Below are 26,336 nucleotides of genomic sequence, written 5' to 3'. Positions count from 1 at the left end.
TGTCTCATATGCACCAGTGATTATACTTTTTGTTTTTCAGTTTTGTTAACTTGCGGAGATAATTTACAGAATTGATAGTTTAACATACATGTTGAATGTCCAATGCCTGAAGTTGTAGAAATAATTACTGAGTTTCATTTGTACTCGTATGTCTTGCACTGAAACTGCATGCATTAGCCCTAGTCACACTAAAACGGCCACTATCATATCACCCTGACATTTCAATTCAGACACGAGCAATTTAACCATTCACATAAATGAGATTTTGATTTTGTGCTGAATGTAGAGTCGATTTGCATTGTGAGCTTTTATTGAGTCGATCACTTAACAGGCAACAATATGAGGTTTGGATTATTCTGGGTTAGGTTAAGGTTTACCTGAGACCAGAGATTAAAGACCATTGCCATACTCACTCCACCATCTTATTCTCTGCCTGTAGTAATAATAACATAGACACCTTAATCATGTGACTGTCTACTTTCAGCTGTCAAGTTACCAAAAGCTCGTAACAATCTGAAGAAATAGAATCTCAAAAGATTACCTCAACCCTTTTAATCTTTTAGGTGACAAGTAGGCATTTAATTTTATCTACCAGAAGAAGGAGCACAATCCATTTTATTTTATCTTTACAATGGTGTTGGGATGAATTTCACACAAGTTCTTAACTCACACGACTGCCTGACACAATACCTCGTTACAGTCATAATCCTGCTGAGAAACAGAAATATCCAGCTTGCAGTGTGACAACAACAAATTCAAGCGAAGGCTTCTAAATTTTTGATGACAAAAAAAAATTGTTTCAGCAACCGTATACTTTTATGCCAAACTTTAATGAAGTTTCAGCCTTGGCATCACTCCATGCTCCCTATGGTTATGGAGGTCTATCTAGGAATAGAATAACCCAATAAAATGGGCTATATTTTCTAATAAACTGCTATCTTCTAGTCAGTGGTGCTGTTGCTATCCTTATTTTGTGTCACCAACTTGCATTTTATACACTAGGAAACTGGTTAGTGCCATTGGTTGGATTGTTCTTTCTGCCAAGGGCCTGCTTTTAAATCTAACTCAGAATGACAATTAAAAGCCTCTTGTCTTCAAAGGCCCAATGAAAAATCAATTGGAGGAGTCTCAACTGATTGCCTATAGGGCCCAGATATCCAAGATGCTGCAAATTTAGCATTAATTGCTGATACTTTATAAATATGGGGATATTTCTGAAATATTGCACCAGGGATCTTTAGTTGCATTTAACCTGAGCCTGATGCTATTACGTATTGCCAAAATAGGAAATTATTCATTATCCAAAATTAGTATCTCTAAACGTAATGAGCACCAAACCTCTAGATTTATTTGATTATAATAATGTAATAAATTGACCTCTTCCGATTGCGTTCATGTTACACTTGAAAAGGAGGTGAAAGAGCAGAAGAGTGTGTCTAATTGAATGCATTTTCCAGAGAATCAACATGATGGACCTAATGGCGGCCTCCTGGTCTTGTAAGGTTCCATGTTGTTGATGTTCAATAGTCGAGGAAAATTAAAAGATTTAAATCGGGAATTTCCCAAAGGATGGGGTAAAGAAGGAAGGCAGTGGAAAGAAAAATAGCTGGGATTGTGTTCAAATGTTTCACGTAATCTCTGGCTGCAAGTGATCAGAAATCAGTCAGGTGTTAAGGCCATACAAAACCATTCCCTGTTTCGGAATTGCTGATGATATGCCCCTGGCATGAGTTCAAAAGCACTCGAATTGCATCCTTAGTCTATTTGTAATCAACAGTCAATTCAGGGGCCATTGTGGAGAAGATCTCTTGGATTTCCCTGTTAACTGACCCTTGATCATCAGAGTCCCCACTTCCTGGGGCAAATTCTAGCTGAGTTGCGACTTTTTTGAAAGAAGTAAAGAATGATTCTACATCGCCCTTGTTGAATTTGGGAACAAATTTTAGAACCTCGAGGCCCATTTTGGGGTTTCACGGATTTGGGCTATCATTCGGCATAATGAGATTTCCCCGAGCAGCCTCAAGGTGCATTTGGCCTTTATCTTTTTGTACTTGTAGCTCTAGTTCCAACTCCTGTACCTGGAGATTACATTCTTCCCTTTCTTTCTGGACTTGAAGTTCTAACTCCTCTTTTTTGGGCTTGTCTACTTTCTCTTTCTTTTGGAGCTTGTTGCTCCTTCCTTTCTGCCTGGGCTTTAAACTCAGGCTCTCCAGCTTTATTTTGGCTAATGTAACCCAGTCTGGTTCTGAATCAGTTTCTGCTGCTTTTTCTGACTCGCGACTGAATTCAGAATGCTCAACCAGCCTTTTCAGGAATTCCTATCACTTTGTCTTCTGTGGGTCTTGAAGTTCAGTTTAGCAACTGTGATGACTTCCACAGTCGACTGCTCGGAGGTTTGCCAGAGTCCAATAACGAGGCAGATTTTTTGGGAGAGAGGAAAGGTTTCCTATTCCTCACTAATTCCACAGTTACACCACTTGCATATTGGCCGGACACTGCTAGAAAAGCAGTTGATTTCCTAATATTGTCCTCTTGTCATCCCTTGACCAAGAAACCTCTTGTCGTGAAATTTAGAATGAAGACAAATTCTTCGAGGTTTGATTTAAGGAAATTTATTTGACACAAATATATTTGCGGAGAGAGGAATGGTCTGGCATAGCCATTCCACAGCACGCTGAGATTCGACCGAAGAAAGCATATCTTTATAGTCTGAAATAACAGCTTGAAGTAAACAGCCATGTTTATATTAAATAGACCTTGGAAAGTACATAAGATGAAATAGGTAGTACGTATGTTCTTGCCCTTGGCTAAAAACAACTCAAGTACACATTTTGTTATCTTTCAGAGGACAATGTGTTGTCATAATAAGGCAGAGACCAAAGTATTAAGCAGTATTTTGTTTATGTTACCTGACCTACTTATTTTCGTTCAAAAGCAGTGTTAAACTATATAGTCAAGTATTTCCCAGCATGCTTCTAAGTTCGCAACTCATTAATTTCCCTTCCACACCCCTCTAATGTTGTTTCTCTGAGTTCTTCCTGGACGTCTGCACACAACATGGCTGTTCTTAGTTGTTCTTAGTTAGACTTAATGGCTGCCATCCCAAACTGTCAAATCATGCTTCCGTATTAGGTAATGGGCATTGTCCCATCCACTGTCTTATGAGCTGAGTTAATTAACCTTTTAAATGTCTTTGCCCTGAACTTGAATGGATTCCCATTCTCATGGGTTTGTGGAGATAAGAAAGTGACATTCACACTTCCAGGAAAGCCACAGGGAGTTTCTGTTTACCCTTGTGGAATTGTGAATTGAACTTCAAATATCTGGATATGTCTACTTGCAATCTACTTGAAGCTTTCTAAAGCTTGACCACATTACAGTATAAAAAAGTCAGGTGACTTTTGGCAGCCATCCTCAATACTTTTTGTCCATTTAAAAGGAAGATTAACAAAAATGTATCCTATCAGAACTACACATTCATGACATGGGCTTATATGAACTCATTCAAGCTAAGTGTTTGTAACTTCTGCCCTTCAAGCTTAAAAAAATATTTCTTACATTTAAATAGAAAATTGCCATGTACAATATGATATGAGTGCTTAGTCTGAAGCAGGTCTTTGGTTTATTGTCTGCTACTGCTTCATCCTGAGCTATTTTCTTGGCAGGTTTTGTCAGTATTGGTTTGCCATTGCATACAAGTCTCAGGCGACACATTAAGGAGGCAAGTCCCAAGTCTACCGAAGCTGGACCAGGAATCAAACCCATGCTGCTGGCATTATTCTGAACCGCATGCTGGTCATCAAGCCAACTGAGCTAACCAGCCTACAATTAAGTTATCAGATTCTGAGCCCTTTTTGATTATTGCTTCTAACTGTATAATCACTTACTCTTAACAAGAAAACTCTATGGAGGAACTTGTTGTTACCTGTGGTGAATGTATTCACCATGATGCATCATACCATAACCTGTGACCTATGACCTGGAAGTGGTGATCTGAACTGCTTCCAGGTACTGTACTGTAACCCCGGCATGGCTCCGGCTCTGGCTCCGCCCACACCAGGGCATATATAGGCCGACCTCTTGTGGGCAGCATTCATCTGTACTACTGACTCTGGCTAGGCAAGTTCATGACTAATAAAGCCTACTGTTCACTCGCTCTCTCTGCTTCACTGTGAATTGAAGGTATATCAGTACCTTAATTGAAATAGTCTGTGTATTGGCCATATATTGTTCTATGAAAGAAGATTTAATGGAAGAGGAAACAAGTATTTTAAAATGTGGGATATTTGTATTGTGCACTTCCAAGACTCTAAACCAATCCTGTAAACAGAAAAAAATGATACTTTTAAGTATGGATTTGTAGTATGATTGGTGAAGTTACTTGTAATTATTTATTAGGACGCTGCAAGCTAAGTCTAAACATTTATACGTTTTATAAAAAAGTTTAAAAAGCTGCACAATAATTACTAATTCTAATCTTGACTTGTCTTGCTGAGTTACTCATGAGAAAGTATCTTGTTATAATGCTTTAAACTACATTTTACTTTTACATTTTACGTCTCAATATTGTTAAGCTAACTGACTATTAATGACAATATGAGCATTATTCGATGGTGAGAAAGCCAAGAGTCTCCTAGGTTTGCACTCTGGTCCATGGACAAAAAATTGATCTTAGATAGCTGAATAATTAAGGTGCTGTAATGGGCAACAAGACACCTCTGCTGAGGAGGAGAAATTAATCAGTTTTGTTGCTCCTGATCACCATCTGGAAAATGTATGTTTGTGAATGCCAGCTAAGAAGAAGATTCAATATGCTATGACATTGTCCATGGTCAGTCTGCTGTTAGTCCCAGCCAAGATTACCATGTAGAATGGCAAGGCACACATCATATCAGAAGGTCTGGTTGCTCTAGTACTGAACCCCAGAATAAATCAGCACCTTCAGGTGTTTTTGATTCCCTGGCTAACCCGTCGGCTTGGGAGTTTAATAATGTCAGTACACAGTACTTATTCCCATGTGACCTTTAAGGCATATTCTGAGATGTCAACTCTTGCATAAGCCAAATGCACAACTGGGACAATACTTGTAATCTGACAGTTTAATGGTGCTCCAGACATGAACTGCTAAGATTAAAATAGCCTCATTTACATTGATTGTCTGCATTGGTCAAGCCAAAAACCGGGGAACAAGCTTTGTTTAACTTGCTTCAGACTTTTGAATTTTTTGGAATGGTGAGAGGAGAGGAACAAAAAGGTGTATCCTTAACACCCTTCATTACCATTCCAACTGTCACAGAACAAAATGAAGTTAACAGAATTATCATGTATTTTGGAGCACTGAAATTGGTATGAATGAGATGGAGGATTTGAATCATATTAGAGATGCTCCACAACTCATTCTAGACCGTCCTAATGTTGCCTAAGCCAGTGGTATGTTTTTGTGTGTTTCTATTTTGTATATTTTGCATTTTGGAAGTTGTGTCATGACATATCACAAATCATGACTTAAAATGTCAGCTAAAGTTTCTAGGACTTGTATGTAAACTGAAGAATGGAAAGCTCAACAAGTAATTTATAAACAAGCAAATTAGAATAAGTGTCCTGCTTATCGTGCAGGCTGCAAATAAATATTCGTGGTCGTTTTTTAAAAAGTCAGTGACATCTTTCCAATAATCCTAGCTGTAACATATTTGCATATGCATGTAAGTAATGAGGAATATTGAACACTGCCCTTGTCGGCTCTTTTTCTGCAAATGTGTCCAAAATCACCACCTAGAGCAGGGGTGACCAGATTTTGGGCCGAATATAATCTGAACCCTGGTAACCCTGTCCTATTTAGATCTTATTTGGTGGTTTGTGTTTTGGCGATACAGATTTTAAATGCTGTTGCTTCATTCATAGATAAAGCACAACACCAAGATCCGTCAGCAATAGCAACTATTAATACAGAGAGGCAACAGGAGTGCAGATTTATGGTCTGAGTCCAGGGGCTCCATGGTATCCATGTCTGTAGATTACAAAGACATAAGGTTACAACAATCCAGTTCAAGAGGAACTGCATAGAAAGGGTAATTTTAACTTAACTCAATCATCAGGAAACTGACAAGATTGTGTGTCACAATAGCTTTATACGCCACCCCACATCAATCTCCATAGTTACTAAAGGATAATAGTGGGCAACATGTCAAACAAGTTATAGACTAGGCCCATTTCCAAAAGAGAATCTACCTACCGCCCCTTGACATTCAGCTTTGCCATTGCAAATCCCCCATCAGGCTGGTTTAGCACAGGGCTAAAGAGCTGACTTTGAAAGCAGACCAAGGCAGGACAGCAGCACGGTTCAATTGCCGTACCAGCCTCCCCGAACAGGAGTCGGAATGTGTCGACTAGGGGTTTTTCCACAGTAACTTCATTTGAAGCCATCTTGTGACAATAAGCGATTTTCATTTCATTTGATTTTCATCAACCTCCTGGGGGCCATTGACCAGAAACTGGACCATGCACATAAATATTGTGGCTAGAAGTGCAGGTCAGAGGCTGCATATTTTGCACCGTGTTACTCCACATCTAAGTCCTCCACGTATTTCCATCATAATCTTTATTAGTGTCACAAGTAGGTTTACATTAACACTGCAATGAAGTTACTGTGAAAATGTCCTAGTCACCAGACTACTGGCCAAGGAGTATGATGGAAGACTGGCCTGGATGGATGCAGCTTCAAAACCATCCAGGTCAAAGCATAACATCCCATCCACCACCATAAATATTCACTCTCTCCACTCCCTGCGTATTGTGGTTGCAGTGTGTACCATTTACAGAATGCACTGCAGGAACTCGCCAATGAACCTCTCAAACTCGCAACCTTTACCGTATAGAACAGCAGGTGCATGACAATACCACTACCTCCAAGTTCCTCTCCAAGTCATACATATTGCCATTCCTCCTTCATTGTTCAGCCAAAGTTATGGAACTTCCTTCATAACAGCGCCGAGAAGGCCTTTATCACATGGATTGCAGCAGTGCAAAACGGTGACTCCCCATCATCTTCACAAGGGCAATTATGGATGGACAACGAATGCTAGCCTTTCCAGCCGTGACCACACGCCTAAATGAATAACAAAAATAGGTTCCACCTGACCTCAGGGTTACCAGCTCAGCAGGTTACGCTAAGCCAACCTTGCATTTCTAGATGCTGAGGAATTCCATTATTTCAGAAAATAAAGACTTGTTGGTTTCTGTTCTAGAATTTAACAATTAGTTTTAATCAAAACCCTTAACTTGCTTTTTTTGTATTTCAGGTTTTGAGTCCAACCTACAAACAGCGGAATGAAGATTTTAGAAAGCTCTTTAAGCACCTGCCAGACACGGAGCGACTCATTGTTGGTAAAGAACAAGCATCTGCTCATGACAACCACATTATTGTATAAGCATGCTTCAAAAAAGACTGGCTATATGAAAAGACTAAACATTTATCATTTGATAAACACTTCCATACTAAATAAGTTTTATTTAGATGACGGGAAAGGAATAATTTATTGGTAGACCGGGTTTCCTGTTTGGAGAAAAAAATAAGGAGAGGGTGGAAGTGCAGGTTAATGATGAGGACTTTCAAATAGCTAAAGGAATCCGGGGCTTAGCAGAGGTTAGTAAAGCTTCCAGACCACGTAATAGAACAGAGTATAGAGATGGCAGGAATCTGACCTCAGGCAGTGCAAAAACGGTGACAAGTATGAGAAGGGAGTTGGTCAATGCAGGACTGAGGACGTTGTACCTAAATGCGCGCAGTATACGGACCAAGGTATATGAGCCTGTTGCGCAAATTGAAATTGGTCTGTACAATGTGGGCATCACAGAGACGTGGCTGCAAGGGGATCAGGGCCGGGATCTAAATATACAAGGATATGGGTCCTGTAGAAAGGACAGGCAGGTGGGTAAACGGGTAAAGGGGGCGGGGCTGCATTGTTAGAAAGAAATGAAGTTAAATCGATAGCAAGAAGCGATATAAGATCAGAAGGCGTAAAATCTTTGTTGGGAGATGAAGAATCACAAAGGTGCAAAGACCCTGATGGGAGTTACGTACAGACCCCCCCCCCAGCAGTAGTCAGGTTGTGGGGCAGGAAATAAATCTGGAGATAGAAAAGGCATGTAAAAATAGCAACATTACAGAAATGATGGGAGACTTCAATATGAAATGAAATGAAAATCGCTTATTGTCACGAGTAGGCTTCAATGAAGTTACTGTGAAAAGCCCCTAGTCGACACATTCCGGCGCCTGTCCGGGGAGGCTGGTACGGGAATCGAACCGTGCTGCTGGCCTGCTTGGTCTGCTTTAAAAGCCAGCGATTTAGCCCGGTGAGCTAAACCATATGCAGGTGGACTGGGAAAATCACGTTGGTAGTGGGCCCAAGAAAAGGAATTTGTGGAATGTCTAAGAGATGTTTTTTTGGAGCAACTTGTGATCGAGCCTACTAAGGAATAAACAATTCTGGATTTGGTGATATGTAATGAGGCAGACTCGATTAGGGAACTTAAGGTGATGGAACCCATAAGGAGCAATGACCACAAAATGATAGAGTTTACCCTGCAGTTTGAGAGGTGGAAGCTGGAACCAGATGTAACGTATCACAATTAAATAAGGGTAACTACAGAGATGTGAGGGAGGAGCTGGCCAGAGAGATGATTGGAAAAGGAGCTGAGCAGGGAAGATCGTGGAACAGCAATGGCAGATGTTTTTGGAGGTTATTCGGGAGGCACAACAGAAATTCATCCCAAGGAGGAGGAAACGTTCTAAGGGGAGGGCAAGGCATAAAAGGAAAAGCATCGAAGTGGCGAGAATTAGCAGGAAGCCAGAGGATTGGGAAGCCATTAAAAGCGAGCAGAGGACAACTAAAAAAGCAATAAGAGGGAGAAGATGACATCTGAGTGTAAGCTAGCTAGTAATATAAAAGAAGATATGAAGAGGTTTTTTAATACATACAAAAGGTAAGAGAGAGGCAAAAATAGACATTGGCTGGAGAAGTGATAAAAGGAAACAAAGAAATGGCGGAGGAACTGAATAGTTACTTTGCATTAGTCTTCACAGTGGAAGACACCAGTGGGATGCCAGAACGTCAGGAGAATCAGGGGGCACAGGTGAGTGCAGCGGCCATCACCAAGGACAAGGTTCTAGGGAAACTGAAAGTTCTGAAGGTTGATAAATCACCTGGACTGGATGGACTACACCCCAGAGTTCTGAAGGAGATAGCTGAGGAGATTTTTGAGGCATTGGTGGTGATCTTTCAGGATCAGTGGAGGCAAGAGGGTCCCAGAGGACTGGAAAGTAACATAACACCACTGTTGAAGAAGGGAGGACGGCAAGAGATGGCAAATTATAGGCCAGTTAGCCTGACTTTGGTCATTTGCAAGATTTTAGAGTCCAGTATTAAAGATGAGATTTCGGAGTACTTGGAAGTGCTTGATAAAATCGGACTGAGTCAGCATAGCTTCGTCAAGGGGAGATCATGTCTGACAAATTTGGTAGAGTTTTTTGAGGAGGTATCAAGGACGTTAGACAAAGGAGAACCAGTGGATGTGATTTATTTAGATTTCCAGAAGGCCTTTGACAAGATGCCGCAAAGGAGACTGTTCAATAAGCTGAGCCCAAGGTGTTAAGGGTAAGATCCTGGCATGGATAGAGGATTGGCTGAATGCAGAAGGCAGAGAGTGGGGATAAAAGGCTCTTTTTCAGGATGGCAGCCGATGACTGGTGGTGTGTCTCAGGGGTCTGTGCTGGGACCACAACTTTTAACAATATACATTAACGGTTTGGAAAAAGGAACTGAAGGTGCTGTTGCTAAGTTTGCAGATTATACAAAGTTATGGAGAGGGACAGGTAGTAATGAGGAAGCAGGTGGGCTGCAGCAGGACTTGGACAGGCTAGGAGAGTGGGCAAAGAAGTGGCAGATGGAATACAATGTGGAAAAGTGTAAGATTATGCACTTTGGAAGGAGGAACGGATGCATAGACTATTTTCTAAGTAGGGAAATGCTTAGAAAATCAGAAGCACAAAGTGACTGGCAGTCCTTGTTCAAGATTCTCGTAAGGTAAGCGTGCAGGTTCAGTCGGCAGTGTCGTATGAGGAATGGTTGAGGACTCGGGGTCTGTGCTCATTAAAGTTTAGAAGGATGAGGGGAGATCTTATTCAAACTTACAGGATACTGAGAGGATGGATAGAGTGGACGTGGAGAGGATGTTTCCACTAGTAGGAAAAACTCGAACCAGAGGGCACAATCTCAGACTAAACGGACGATCCTTTAAAACAGTGATGAGGAGAAATTTCTTCAGGCAGAGGGTGTGAATCTGTGGAACTCTGCCGCAGAAGGCTGTGGAGGCCGAATCACTGAGTGTCTTTAAGACAGAGATAGATAGGTTCTTGATTAATAAGGGGATCGGGGTTATGGGGAAAAGGCAGGAGAATGGGGATGAGAAAAATATCAGCCATGATTGATTGGGAGGGCAGACTTGATGGGCCATGTGGACTAATTCTGCTCCTGTGTCCTATGGAGGCTGGCAAGCGCGGTCCCGGCGAATCAACTGACGAGTCAGCATTCGGGGCGGGCAGCCCTGAGGCCTCATTAAGTGGACCAATTAAAATTGAATAATGTGCCGGCCTTGCTGGGCCGAGCGTTGAGAAACACAGAAAAATTCCTGCTCGCTGCAAATGTTTCTGGAGATCGCACCCATGATATAGAATTATAGTGAAATTTACTGCAAAAGAAGGAAACCATTGAGCACTTACTCTTCATGCCAGCCAAAAAAGGGTCATCCAGTCTCATCCCACCTACCACTGTTGGTCCACATACCCTGTAGGTTATGGCACCTCAAGCGAATATGAAAATGTTTTTATTTAAATGAAGTGAGGTTTGTGCCTCTACCTTTCAAGCAATGAGTTCCAGACCCTCATCAGCTTCTGAGTGAAAAAATTACTCCTCAACTCTCTTCTAATCCTTCCACCAATTACTCTAAATATATGTCCCCTGTTTATTGACCTCCCTTCTCAGGGAACTATGTTCTTCATATCCACTCTATCTAAGCTCCTCATATTTTATACAGCTTAATTAAATCTCCCATTGATGCAGAGGCCGCCTCAATTTTTGTTTACTTTTTTTTATCCCATCCTTAAAGTTACAAAGCCAATGCAAGGAATGGTGCCTTAATCCATCTCGTTGCTTGCTCCAAAGACCAACCCAAATTGAAGCCAATTCATGGTCAAGAGAGACATACAAGATCCAAGCTGGCAAGAAAAGACATTGCACCTCATCTTGGGCTTGATCTGACGCTTGATCTTAGCCAAAAGGCTGACAACCTCAATAATGAACTAAAATGGATATGGGGTAAGAAATATTTAGCTTCTAAAACGTGGAACAGTTTCTGGAAGCTGGATATTTGACTCTTTTTGGGTGGCCAAATCAATTTTTATACTAAGTTGGTTCACCTCGGTTTTGATTGTCGGTTCGCTGACTTCAATTGCCCAACTGCCTTGGTTTACCGTATAGATTCAGCGCTGGTGCTGACATTGGGATGCTGCTGTTCTGAAAAGTGCATATTGCTTTATATATTAGTGAATATATATTGGGTGGCACTGGAGTTCTGGTGGAGAGTTTTATGCACACTAATAATTTTATTTCTGTTCTGATCTGACAGACTACTCATGTGCCCTGCAAAGGGACATCCTCCTACAAGGGCGACTCTACCTCTCGGAAAATTGGATCTGCTTCTACAGCAACATCTTCAGATGGGAAACACTGGTATGTAGTCCTGAACAAATACAGATACTATTTTCCCTGGTTTAAGACCATGTGTGCCACTTCAAAGACAAAGGATTAGAATTATGATTTTTTTTTAAAATCTGCTGGCAAATTGAATGTCCCTGGAGGCGAGCTTATAAAATGTCATGTAAATCGTCAGATAAACAGTTATATTACATAATAAAACATTGTAAGATGTTATAAAATCATTGGTGTAAATTGTTTTCCAAATAAAATTCAATTAATTTAGTAGGTGACTGAGAGTACACTGTTTGGTTAAATATAAAATCTGAGTTAATATGTCAACTAAAATGATCTATTTTAGTTGGTATTCAGTGTAGTTGTTACATATACAGGCTGCAGGATCCAATAACATGGTGTATAACAGACCTGGTGGGTTGTAATAAAATGATAGTGATTATTTTTAGGTCATCCATTAATAAGGCTGTGTTGGTACCTCAGAGTAGGTTGTGTAAACTTCATTTCATAAGTAACTCAATAGAAGCTTAATTACTAAAATATAAATTAATGCTGTAAAACTATTGGGATAGATCATTTTTGCCAAATGGAAACTTAACTTAAAATCATTTAGAGATTTTACAATTGAAATAGAATGAGGTAAATTGCCCTTCGTGTCCAAAAAGGTTGGGTAGGGTTACTGGGTGACGGAGATAGGGTGGAGGTGTGGGCTTGGGTAGGGTGCTCTTTCCAATGGCCGGTGCAGACTCAATGGGCCAAATGGCTCCTTCTGCACTGTAAGGTCTATGATTCTATGAACATGTGAACCTGATTCATGTGCTTCACCCGCGCACTGCCCACATCTATCGTCCACCCTCAGAAAAAAACGTGCTAATCCTCACCGCCGTCACGTGGACCCTGTGCGCCATTTTAAACTGGATGAGGCTTAACCTCACACAGGCCAAGTATCCATTCACCCTCCGCAAGGCCTCAGTCTATGTCCCAGCCCATCTTCCCATTTGCGCTTAACATCCTCCACTAGGGCGCTTCCCTCTCCACCATTTCTTAGTAAATATCTGACACCTTCCCCATCCCTACTTCATCCTCCGACCGGAAGTTATTTTACAGCACCGGAGGCGACATTTCTGGGAAAGGCGGCACCTCTCTCCTCACAAAATCCCAAACCTGCAGGTACCAAAAACCATTCCTTTTGGGTAACTCATACAATTCCTCCAACTTCTCCAGCCCCGCATATTTGCCCCCTATAAATAAGTCCCTGAAGTATCAATTCTCACCTGTCATCATCCCCACATCCAGTCTCGCCGGCACAAACGTATGGTTATTGCAAATAGCGCCCAAAACCACATACCCCCTAACCCCAAGTGCTACCTATACTGCCCCCACACTCTTAAAGCCAAAACCACCACTGGGCTAACAGAATACCTGACCAGCGAGAATGGCAAAGGCGCCAATAGCAAAGCTCTCAAACTCATTCCCCTATTTGATGCCACCTTCACCCGGCCCCAAACCGACCTCTCTTCCACAGCCCAGTAATAATTGATCAAACTCAAAGATTTTGCCCCCCCCTCCCACCATCCCAAGAAAGCCCGCCTCACCCACGGGCCTTCCCCGCACACACCATCAATCCATTGACTTGCCTGAAAAATGATTTCAGGTCAAAGATAGGGAGGTTTTGAAACACAAATAGAAACCTAGGCAACACTGTCAATTACAATGTCTGCAGCCTCGCCCCCCAGCCAGTGACAACGGCAGAAGTCTCACCTCTAAAAATCCGCCTTCATCCCCTCCACAAGTCGGGCTAAGTTCAACCTATGCAACTGGTTCCAGCTTCGCGCCACCTGAACGACAACTCCCCCGACCTCCTTACGGCCCTGGTCGGGAACTCTTTTTATATCCCGAGAACGGGCCTAATCCCCACAATGGATCATATCAACAGGTTATCCGCGTTTACCTCAACCTCCTGCCCCCCTGAGAGCATCATATTCACATTAAGTAGCCTCCGCACATTCACTGACAACTGTCTTTTTTTCACAAAACCAGTCTGATGCTTCCCGATCAACCCCGACACACAGTCCTTAATCCGTGGTGCAAGCATCTTCACCAAAAGCTTGGCATCAACATTCAATAATGATATCGGGCAATAGGACCCACTCTGTTCCGGGTCCTTATCCTTTTTTAGAATCGGAGATGATAGCCTACTCTAACATAAGAGGGAGTCCACCCCTCTTCTTCGCCTCATTGCATGTCCCCCCCCATGCCATCCATCGCATCTCGCATCCCAATCGGGGACTCCAACCCCTGGACCTGCCTCTCCTTTTCCTTGGGCCAGCAAGAGCTCACCGGCTGGTACGGCAGCACAGTGGTTAGCATTGTTTCTTCACAGTGCCAGGGACCTGGGTTCGATTCCCGACTTGGGCCACTGTCTGTGCGGAGTTTGCACGTTCTCCCATGTCTGCTTGGGTTTCCTCCAGGTGCTCCAGTTTCCTCCCACAAGTCCTGAAAGACGTGCTTGTTAGGTGAATTGAACATTCTGAAATTTCCCCCTGTGTACCCGAACAGGCGCTGGAGTGTGGCAACTGGGGGATTTTCACAGTAACTTCATTGCAGTGTTAATGTAAGCCTACTTGTGACAGAAATAAAGATTATTATTATTATGATCTAACCCATCCAGGAACTGCCTCATCCCCTTTTCTTCCCCTAATCACCTTCTGAAAAATTAGGACAGATTTTAATTATCCCTTATAACTTTTTTCCGTCCCATTTTCCCCGCCAATATTTTCTTCCCTTTTTTCATTCCAAGTAAGGTAGTCAAGATAATCACTCTGTTTGTTGAGACTGTTGCACTGTAACCAATTGTAGCAAGATGCGTTAATGCAGCCTGCAGTGACTTTGATATATTTTCTGGGGATTTTAAATTTATTTTATGGCACTTATTTCCATAGATATTTGGGCATCGGCAATTGTAACTTTCACTTCTACACCAGGATATGGGAATCGGTTGAACTTCCACCTCTGGTGTAGTAATCATGACTCAATCAAGCTGGGGCATTCACCCTGCTGAAACCTATAAATGCAAATCTTTATTCACCTCTCTGGGTTTCTGACCACCAGGCCATCCGAAAATGATCTTTAACAATCTACAGTTCAGCCAGTTGACCTTTTAAAACACAAGCAATGTCTGGTTTTTTTCCCCAAATTAATGCTAACTATAAATATTGCTTTATCAAACATCGCCAATGAGGAGTCTAACAATTAGGATGACTGGTAGAAATCAATCAGAATTATTCCAAATATTAAAGTTGATATTTCTTTGCTTTATTTTGTACATTTTTTGAATATGTAATTGTCAGAATCATTACGACCCAGAATACACTATTTGGCCCATCGAGTTCATGCTGGCTGTGCTGTAGGCAAGCCTGAAGCTTGATTGCAGGAGAGCTGAATCATTCTTTACAATTGAAGCAGAAGCCCCCAAGTTAGGGTAATTTATCATTGATAGCGTGTGAACATAGAACCCTCAGACTCATGACTCATCCAAGCCAAATTCCAAATGCAGTCACCACCCCTCACTGTTTAAATAAACATATTTAAAGTTTACATGTTTAAATGAAAATGTCTAAATTCATTAAACATAAACTAAATAAATATATGTGAGTATTTTTATTAACATCACGCTCAGATTTGAGTGTTTAGGATTATGCTCAGCCTTATTGAATGGCTATTGTGTTATCTGGTATATTAAAGATCGTGATGGGAATAATTGGATGTATTTTTCATAAGGTCAGCAGAGGCTGTGTCCTATGCGGTAGGAAGGTAATGGAATGGTTGATGCTTTTCTGGGACACAGGAGGCCAAATTTGCCATTTTAAGTATGGGGCCAGCATAACTTCTGACTACAGTATAGATTTCCCAATTAAAGACAATATGCAGAATTTTCCCATATTTTTCAGAGTGTCAGGCTCTAACTGAAACCGGTGTGTCCAGCAGCATTGCCGGGTTTTTAATCCAGATTTTGAGTCTGGGGCAAAGAATTCAGTAGGTGAGGTTTAAGCCATCATTGTGGCAGGGCAGGGCTGATGAAGCTGGCGAGACTGGCTCTGCTGAGATCGGGGTGGCACAGAAAATAACCCCAGCCCACACCTCCCCTCGATGAACAAGTGGGACACCCCCCATATGCATTAGGGACTTCCTCACCCCCATGACAATAAGCAAATCCAATCCAATTCCTCAGGTTGCAGTCTACTTGGATGACATCTTAATTATAGAGAAGACTGAGGAGAAGTACCTCAGCAATCTGGATCAAGTTTCAAAAAGATTTTCAGAGGTGGGACTGTTACTGGAGTTAGCGCATTTTCCAGAAATCTCCGGCCATTCACTGGCAGTGGAATTCTTTGGTTGAGCTGGCAGCGCACCCCGCCCACAGGTTTCCCAGCAGTATGGGGGGCTTCAATGGGAATTGATTGACAGCAGCAGGAGCAGAAAATTCCACCGGCAGTGAATGACGCTCCACCTTTCACCACCGAGAAACAGGTGACTTGCAGGCTGGAGAATCCCGCTCTGTATAGAGTATCTAGGCCACAGAATCACTGCATTCCTGTGGAGGGGAAGCCCAGAAATGTGTCAACAACTCAGATCATTTTGGGCTTGGTAATCTATTAAGGCAAGTTTTTGTCAGACCTGTCTACATTGTTCGCTCCCCTGTACCTACATCTGCACAAAGAAACCAAATGGAAGTGGGAATCTGCACAGAAGAAGGCTTTTAAGGATGTGAAAGCGCTGCTGCAACAGGCTAGTGCAGTGTTTTTCAAACTTTTTTTCCGGGGACTCATCTTTACCAACCAGCCAACTTTCACAACCCACGCCGGCCGACCTGCACGACCCACCATTTTCTCTTACTTGTAATGTTTAGGTGAAATGTGGTGATCCTCCAATTTCTGGAGGATGAAAACATTTTCAGTTTCTGCATTTTTGTCCCGAACTTGTTTTAAAAGAAAGGCTGTGACCATATTTAAAAAATGTGGCCGCACTGCGCATGCGTAATTACGCATGCGCACCGATGAGCGAACATGCATGCACAGTGCTGCCTCATTTTTTTATGTGTTCGTGACCATTTTGAAGGCTGCTTGCAGCCGCTGTTATTAAAAGCCGGCTGTTGTGCGCAGATTTGTGCGATCGGGATCGCCGCGACGGGCGGCTCTGCGACCTTCTCGACACCTGCCCGCGGGTCATGTCCCCAACTTTGACAATGCCTGGGCTAGTCTGCCAGCCCATTTTGTTCCAGACAGGGAACTTATCCTCTCTTGCGATGCATCGCCCTACAGTGTGAGGGCAGTACTTTCTCATTTAATGGAGTCCAAATAAACCCATCAGTTTTGCATCTGGGATGCTGACTAGGGCTGGAAAAGGATATTCATAGTTGGACAAAGGGGATTTAGCTATAATTTTTGCAGTGAAAATATTCCATCAGTACCTCTATGATTGTTTGTTTACCATATGTACTGACCACCAACTGTTGATGAATCTTTTCAATGAGTTGAAATGTGTTCGTCCCATGGCCTTAGCTAATCAGTAAAATATCGTGTACAGAGAGGGGAAGACGATGAAAATATGGACGCGCTGAATTGTCTCCCTTTACCAGATTTGCCATCCAAGGTATTGTGTACTGAGACAATTTTCTTACTCAAGAGACTTGCACATTCTTCAGTCAGTGCAAAGCAGATTGAGCAGTGGACGGGCAGAGATATTATTTCGCAAGTTAAAAGATTTCTGATACAAGGGTGGCCAACTATCATAAGAGATGATGAGTTCAAACTGGATGATCAGATTTACATTAGGAACTTTGATAGTAACCAGAGGTGGTTACTGGGAATAATTTTAAACCAAAGTGATCCAGTATTTTGGGTCGTGAGAGTGCAACATTGAAGAGTTGTTCGCAGACACCAAGCCATATTTGTTTATGTTATGATTCAGAATCAGGAAAGGTTTCAGAGTCAGCAATCGTCCCAGATAACATCACAGACGGTAATGCTGCTGTTGGCATTCACCAGGAAATGGTTCCTGTGTTTCCAGGTTTGCCAGTTGAGTCTGCTGGGGGAGTGGAAGAGGAATGTTCATGTTCAGATTCTCAATGACCTCTTCACCAAACTATTACAGATCAACCATCAGAAGATTCACCAGTGGTATTGCATAGGTCACAACGTAACCGACAAGCTCCTGATAAACTTTCATGTAGTTAAGATATTACTTAAGTTGTACTTCTGTCCTGATGGAGAATTGAAATTTAAGAAAGGGGGGGAGAAGAGAAGAGTTAGAGTCATTTTGAGTGCAGTATGTTCTTATAAGCCTTTCTCCTATGTCATTGTTTTACTGGCATACATTGAGAGTTCTGAGCATGTGCGGGCTGGGGCGGGCTTTTCAGACTGCAAGAGGGTGAGCTGTAAGCAAGACCGATTTTTACTAGTGCTCCTGTTTAATAGTTATTATTACTAATGTTACTATTGTTCTGCTGAGTTACTGTTAAACTTTATCAATTATTTATATAAAGAAGTTCCTTCTTTTGAACAAAGCATTTGACTACCTGCTTTGTGGTCTCAAGTTACCACAGCTGCGCATGTCTATTTATTTCTCCTCCAGCACTTCCTTTTTTAAAATAAATTTAGAGTACCCAATTATATATTTTTCCAAATAAGATGCAAGTTAACGTGGCCAATCTACCTACCCTGCACATCTTTGGGTTGTGGGGGTGAGACCCATGCAGTCACAGGGAGAATGTGCGACTTTCACATGGACCGTGACCCAGGGCCGGGATCGAATCCGTGTCCTCGGTGCCGTGAGGCAGCAGTACTAACCACTGTGCCACCATGCCGCCCCTCCAACACTTTCTAAGTGATATTTTTGTTGTAGGCAAGTTAGAAGTCAGGTGTTTAAGTTTTTTTTTAAAATGCTTCTTCATATCATATTTTGGATTTTAATGGAAACTAAGTTGTTGCAGCAGCCAGCAGTAACTTGAAAACTGAGTGGAAAAGTGGCTGATGTGGTGCTGCAGATAGGTTAACACCTGTCTAATGAGGCATATGTTTGACTTAAAGTATTCTCTTGTCATAATGATTGCTCAGAAACTTGTTAGGGAGGAGTATATTGTTAATTTCCAACGTAGTCTTTGCAGAAGATGTCACATCCCCAGTGCATTAGAGATATTCTAATTGTGCACAAAACCGCTTCTGTTTCTGGCAATATGCCTTCTGGTACACATTACCAAGTGCCAAATGCCCATTTAAGAAGTGCCAACTTCCAGTTAAAAAGAAACCACAAACCTATCTCCATAATCAGCATACTCTCTTTGACTATCTCAAAACGGAGTGTATATTCTAGGCGGTCTTTTGATGTATAATCTCTTGTGTGGTCTAGCTCACTGTACGTCTCAAGGATGTTTGCTCGATGACAAAGGAGAAAACAGCCCGCCTCATTCCCAATGCTGTCCAAGTTTGCACTGACACTGAAAAGGTAAGGTGCAGTCGGTGTTTCATACAAGGCAACTCTAGGAAAACTAGCCAACTTATATAAAGGATTGAACATAATGGCCAGGATTTTCCAGTCCCACTCGTGACGGGAATCAAGGTGGGCAGGATGAAAAATTTGATCGACCAGCCAAAGGTCCATTGACTTTGAGTGGGAGGGGACCAGACAATCTCGGCCAGTGCTTCAGGGAAAGTATTAATTGTGGTTTGCTGGAAATTTCCTGGGATTTCCTGAGTCAGCCTGAAACTGGAATGCACATTCGAGAAATGTATTATTTAATCATTGCTATGAAGGACAAGTATCAGTTGTCCTGCCTCGTATACACTTGCTGGTGAAACAAGTCTTTATCAGAATGACTTCAGTTAAGTTATAAGAAGCTTGGCCATTGAAACCACTCAAGACCTAACCAATATAACAACTGTGAAATCATATCGCCTTTCCCAAAAACAAAATATATATATTTTTAAAAATTAATTCACAGGATATAGTCGTCGCTTGTTGGGCCAGCATTTATTACCCATCCCTAATTGCCCTTCAGAAGGTGGTGGTGTGTTGCCTTCTTGAACCACTGCAGCCCCTGAGGTGTAGATACACCCACTGTGCTTTTAGGGGGGGGGGGGAGTTTCAGGATTTTGCCCCATCGACAGTGAAGGAACGGCGATATATTTCCAAGTCAGGGTGGTGAGTGACTTGGGAGGGAAACCTCCAGGTTGGTGAGGTTTCCACGTATCTGCTGCTCTTGTCCTTCTTGATGGTTACGGTTGTGGGTTTAGACGGTGCTGTCGAAGGACCTTTGGCAAGCTACTGCAGTGCATCTTGTAGATGGCGCACACAACTGCCACTGTTCATCAGTGGTGGAGGATTTGAATGTTTGTCGAAGAGGGAGCAATCAAGCAGGCTGCTTTGTCCTGATCCTATTTTGGCTGGTCAACTATGTTCCCATTAAGCTGATGTATAATCTCTTGTGTGGTCCAGCTCACTGTACGTCTCAAGGATGTTTGCTCGATGACAAAGGAGAAAACATACAGTGAACATCTTAGCAACCATCAATTCAAATACAACCCCCAAAGAATACAACACTAAGTAATCCTTAATAACTTCCCAAACAACATCCAGAAAACAGAAGAAGCACCTTTTAACAGAAGCACATTAGATTTACATTCACTACTGAGAACATTTTTCATTCTGAATTCACCAAATGATCAAGAGATAGTCTTTTCATGGCAGAGGGATCAACAGTACACCTGCTCTGGCTTCAGCTCCAACACTGAAAATGAAACTGAAACGCACCCTGCAGCAAACAGCCTAAAACGAAAGTAAAAGGCTGACAGACAGCCCAGCTCCACCCACATTCTGACATCACTGATAAACACCCAATTCTTAAAGGTACATTTCTTAAACACCCATTTCTTAAAGGTACTCTCACAATTCACCCTATTGAGAGGAGAATCTCAGCTTCTTACAACTTGGACATTGAAGCCTGATATAAGATGTACCTATCATCTTTTGAAAGTGGCACAGTCCACTTGTGTATTTTCTTGTGGCTAGTAAGTGACAGCTGAATCAGTCATAACTTGGTGATCCAGTAAGTCCATTTCACTTGTTCTGATGATATTCATATAGTCCTCACTCACTGATGGTTTTTAAATACTTGGGAATTACACTCAAAGACATTATCATTTTATCACAACTGTTAACTGCTGTTCTGTTGCTGGGATTTGCTATTGCTTCACTATAATGGTTGAAAATTGAGACTTAATATCTGTGGCCAATGGTTTGTATTTATTATCTGTTTGTAGCACTTTTTTACTTCATTTGGAGCCCGGGACAGAACCTACATGATGATGTTCAGACTCTGGCAAAATGCACTGCTTGAAAAGGTAATGGTGAAAAGTTACAGAGTATCAAATTCCCAATAAAGAAATAGCATTGGGTGGTACAGCATGCGAGATTGGGAAGGTGATTTTCTATGATCTGTCTCCATGGCCCCAGAAAGGAAAAAAGAAAATATAGGGAGATAAACCTAAAAAAAACCTTGAAAACGTAGTCACGTTTCCACTGTGTTGCACAAGGTGAGTTAAAACAAAGGGCAAACTTTTAACTCGCTCAAAGACTATTCATTGACACGGAGCTAAAATTCGGCTCTCATCATTGTCTCCATGTGAAATAACGTTAGAAAGTGGAAGCGAGACAGTGAGTACTCGGCGATCACAATCTCAGACCGTGCTCCACACTGGGTTGACCTGCAGGTTAGTAAAGATGGTAACCAGCGCCCGCAATGGAGGTTAGATGTGGGACTTTTGGTTGACGAAGGGGTGTGCGAGCAGCTGAGGAAATGTATTCAGAACTACCTGCAGGTCAACGACACAGGGGAAATTTCAGCAGCGGTGGTCTGGGAAGCACTGAAGGCGGTAGTCAGAGGGGAGCTGATCTTGATACAGGCCCACAGGGAGAAGGTGGACAGGGCAGAGATGGACCAACTGGGAAAGGAGATATTGCAGAACAATAGGAGGTATGCGGTGACCCCAGGGAAGGGCTTTTAAGGGAATGACGGAGGCTGCAGGTGGAGTTTGGATTATTAACCACAGGGAGTGCGATGGAGAAGCTGAGAAAGGGGAGGGGGACGATCTATGAGCATGGAGAGAAGGCCAGCAGAATGCTTGCACAGCAGCTTGGAAAGAGGGAGGCAGCCAGGGAGATAGAGAAAGTAAATGACGGAGATGGGTGGAGATTCAGCTGGGGTGAATAAGGCGTTTAGGAATTTCTACAGTAGGCTGTACAGGTCAGAACCCCCTACTGAGCTGGAGGGGATGAGGCACTTCTTGAAGGGGCTGAATTCTGGGGGCCCGGATCGGGTTGGAAGAGATAGTGGAGGGTCTGAAGGCCATGCAGTCAGGTAGAGCCCCGGGACCGGTCGGATAGCCAGTGGCGTTTTATAAAAACTTCTCTGGGATATTGGGGCCGGTGTTTATGAGGCTGTTCAATGAGGCAAGGGAAAGAGGGGTGCTACCCCCGGCGATGTCACAGGCCACGATTTTGTTGATTCTGAAGCGGGACAAAACCCAAAGCTGTGTGGGTCCTACAGGCCGATATCCCTGTTGAATTTGCATGCTAAATTGCTGGCCAAAATTTTGCCCTTCAGGATTGAGGATTGTGTTCCGGACGTTATTGGGGAGGACCAGACGGGGTTTGTTTAGGGTAGGCAGTTGGTGCCAATGTAAGAACGTTGTGAAACGTGATCATGATGCCCCCGGAAGGTAGGGAGGTGGAGGTAGTGATCGTAATGGATGCAGAAAAGGCTTTTGATCGGGTAGAATGGGATTATCTGTGGGAGGTACTGGGACGGTTCGGATGTGGGCGTGGCTTTATTGACTGGGTCAGGTTGCTGTATCAGGCTCCGGTGGCAATCGTACGGACGATCAGGACAACATCGGACTATTTTAGACTGCATCGGGGGATGAGACAGTGATGCCCCCCTCTCACCACTGTTGTTCGCGCTAGCTATATGCTCAGAGCCTCAAGGGGCTGGTCTGGGGGTGGGGGAGGCGGAGCACAGAGTCTCGCTCTATGCAGACGACCTGCTTCTGTATGTATCGGACCCATTAGAGGGAATGGAAGAAATCATGAGGATTCTAGGGGAATTTGGCCTGTTTTCGGGGTCAAAGCTAAATGTGGGTAAATGTGAGTTGTTTGCAGTCCAGGCGAGGGGACAGGAGAGGCGTTTGGGGGAGCTGCCATTTGGAATGGTACTGGTTGCATAAATTAAATCTGGCCCGACTAGTAGACCAAATGAAGGACGATTTTCGGAGATGGGGCGCGCTTCTGTTGTCACTGGCTGGTAGGGTGTAGATGGTGAAGATGACAGTCCTCCCGAGATTCCTGTTTGTATTTCAGTGTCTCCCCATCTCTCCACAGAGTAGGAGGTTAATGAAGGTGGGACCTGTAAGGAAGGGCGACGGCGTTTGCACTATGTTTATAGTTTCATGTACATTGTTTATTTTGTTGTTGTTACAATACCAAAAATACCTTAATTAAATGTTTATTTAAAAAAAAGAAAGTGGAGGCTAATTTTAGTTCCCATTTTAGAATTTATACATCCTGTCGTTATTTTTATCCTTCATGAATGTGAGCATAAAAATTTAAAGTGGCAATAGTCCAGATAAACTTTGCACAAGAAATTATATCCTACTGGTTGTGGCATTGTAGATTCTCCAATTAAGATGGGGGGAAAGGAGTAATTACAATGCGATAGATTTTCATTTTAGAAATTAATGTGGGAATTTGTAATAGAAAAAGAAATTGGCAGGTTCTGGGTATAGGTTTTTAATAACTTATCGATATTTGGGTTGAATTTCTAAACACCACCTCCCCTCATGAGGAATACTGCTTTTCTTGTCCACACTATTAATATAGGATACTTTGCATAAAATTTAGCAAAGCTGGTATTTCAAGCATATTCCACACCAATCAACAAACTTCAGTGATTTATGTCCTCACAGCGCCAAGGACCTGTGTTCAATTACAACCTTGGGTGACTGTGTAGATTTTGCACATTCTCCCTGGGTTTCCTCCAGATGCTCCGGTTTCCTCCCACTGTCCAAAGATGTGCAGATTAGGTGGATTGGCCATTCTAAAATTGCTCCATCGTGTCTAAAAGTTAGGCGAAGTTCTGGAGATACAGTGGGGGATTGGGCCGAAGTGGGATGCTCCTTCAGAGAGTTAGTGCAGACTCGATTATCTGAATGGCATGCTTCTGCACAGTAGGTTTTCTATGATTCTAATGATAAGCATGCAAGTGAAAAATTTACATTATTACAAAAATATATCTTATTTATTGTTAAGTTTTTAACGTATTTAACAAATTTCGACAGGTATACTGGTTCATATAGCCAGTGTAATTGTCATGTAAACTATTGGCAGTAGAACTAAGAACAGTTTTTTGCTTTACATTGTTTGTAAACTGAGATTCATTCAGATGTTATTGTATTGATATATTTGCAGCCTCTTTGTCCCAAAGAGCTGTGGCACTTTGTTCATCAGTGTTATGGAAATGAACTTGGTCTAACCAGTGATGATGAAGATTATGTTCCTCCAGATGATGACTTCAACACAATGGGGTGAGATCTTTTCTTTCCTTTAAACAAACCCTTATTTCCTTATCTTCGTTCACCTTGATGTAAAGCCAGCATGGCTAATGGACTATGGAAGAAATGGAGACTGGTGAATAATTGTATATGCCGAAGAACTGATATCCATCAAAGCAGGGCAAGCGGCACTCTGTTTTTCCCTTTCACTTGGGTTGGAACGTACTGAGTAATATCAATTACATCCAACATTATATTAAAAAGAAACAGTTTATCTGCAATTATCAAATTGAATCAACACTATATTTTCTAATTTGGAACCTCGAGTGCTAAATGAATATAGCAACATCGGGTGAGGCAAATCATTTGACAACAATTGGAAAGCACCTTATACATTATAAATATCAATGTGGTTTAGGATTGACACCATACATTTTAGTCTAGGAACAGCCCAATGAACAGTTCACTGGGAGGTAGAGAAAAGGTGAAATCTAGACAAGTTATAAAGCAAACAAATACACAGGTTCTGTAGACTGACAATAATACTCACATGGAATTAAAAGTAAAATTATGTCATTAAGTATGTTGGACATTTCAATGTGTATCAAATCACAGCAATTACATGTGCGTGTATGTGTGTGTATATATATACTACGCGTCTGTGTGCCTTCAGTTGCATAATGATTACACTACAATAGGATTGAATTAATTCGTACTTTCAGATTCTTGAAGAGACAGTTTAAACTGATTATTTCCTCAGTATGTTTTGTAAGTCTGTGCCTCTTAATTGTTCTTAAGCCTCAATAAAAGTGCTGAGCTTCCCTCAGCTCAGCACCTAGCTTTTATCTTTCTTTTATTTGTTCATGGGATGTTGACGTTGCTGGCTAGACTATCATTTATTGCCCATCCCTACTTGCCCTTGAGAAGATGGTGGTGAACTGCCTTCCTGCATCACTACAGTCCATGTGGGTAGCACGGCAGCACAAGTGATTAGCACTGTGGCTTCACATCGCCAGGGGCCCAGGTTCGATTCTCTGCTGGGTCACTGTGCGGAGTCTGTACATTCTCCCCATGTCTGCGTGGGTTTCCTCGTGCTGCTCCGGTTTCCTCACACAGTCCAAAGACGAGCAGGTTAGGTGGATTGGCCATGATAAATTTCCCTTAGTAACCAAAAAGGGTTAGGAGGGCTTATTGGCTTACGGGGATAGGGTGGAAGTGAGGGCTTAAGTGGGTTGGTGCAGACTACAGGCCGAATGGCAGACTATGGGCCGAATGGCCTCCTTCTGCACTGTATGATCTATGTGTTATATTAGCATCCACAATGCAGTTAGGAATATATTATCTGTTATAGAATAGGCATCAGAATCAAACTAGTTCAGACAAGTCAAATCTATGATAATTACACTAAATGGGAATTATTCTGTTTGACGATTGATTAATGTTTGCAGAATAAATTATAATTGAAAACGTAAATGCTATGTGGTAATTTTATGAATATTAAAATAAGTATATTTCAGAAAATTTGAGTAAATCCAAAGAAATACCAGATGATACTTCAGAATAGGCAGACATCTCAGCACAGATCTTTAAATTTGCTCTATTTCATGGCAGCATTAATGCATTTATTTAAAATGTGATAATTAAGATCAGAGATTTAGGCTGTTATTATATTTCCATCTGAAGCATGGATGAAAGACTCTTTGAAAAGAGAGCTTTTTAGTGGCTGCCTTTTTTTTGTTGTGAAATACGTGGTGGTACGTTGTTATCATATGTAATGTTATGTATTCTATTTCTGGCAGTTTCTGCGAAGAAATCCCAGTGGAAGAAGTAGAGGTGAATGATAGCACATCTAAAAGCAGCATAGAGGTCAAGACGGACACCAGTCCACAGATGCAGAAGAAATCAGTCACAAACAGCACAATAACCTCCACAGGGAGCAGTGAGGCCCCTACTTCAGTATGTGATTAAC

The 26,336-nt window shown here is 42.2% G+C and overlaps 1 protein-coding gene across 15 annotated transcripts in view; it reads left to right on the top strand.

The window, feature by feature from the left end:
* gramd1ba (GRAM domain containing 1Ba) overlaps nt 1-26,336 on the top strand; it is an 808,348-nt gene that overhangs the window by 740,429 nt on the left and 41,583 nt on the right. For all 15 annotated transcript variants that reach the window (XM_038778914.1, XM_038778911.1, XM_038778917.1 and 12 more), the window contains 6 exons: nt 7,299-7,383; nt 11,683-11,786; nt 19,173-19,268; nt 21,083-21,163; nt 24,285-24,400; nt 26,167-26,323. In XM_038778914.1, coding sequence (XP_038634842.1) covers nt 7,299-7,383; nt 11,683-11,786; nt 19,173-19,268; nt 21,083-21,163; nt 24,285-24,400; nt 26,167-26,323 — 639 coding nt within the window. The remainder of the gene's footprint in view (nt 1-7,298; nt 7,384-11,682; nt 11,787-19,172; nt 19,269-21,082; nt 21,164-24,284; nt 24,401-26,166; nt 26,324-26,336) is intronic.

The sequence above is a fragment of the Scyliorhinus canicula genome, chromosome 19, assembly GCF_902713615.1.
Source record: "Scyliorhinus canicula chromosome 19, sScyCan1.1, whole genome shotgun sequence".
Taxonomy (NCBI): domain Eukaryota; kingdom Metazoa; phylum Chordata; class Chondrichthyes; order Carcharhiniformes; family Scyliorhinidae; genus Scyliorhinus; species Scyliorhinus canicula.
This window is presented reverse-complemented; position numbering and strand designations above follow the sequence as displayed.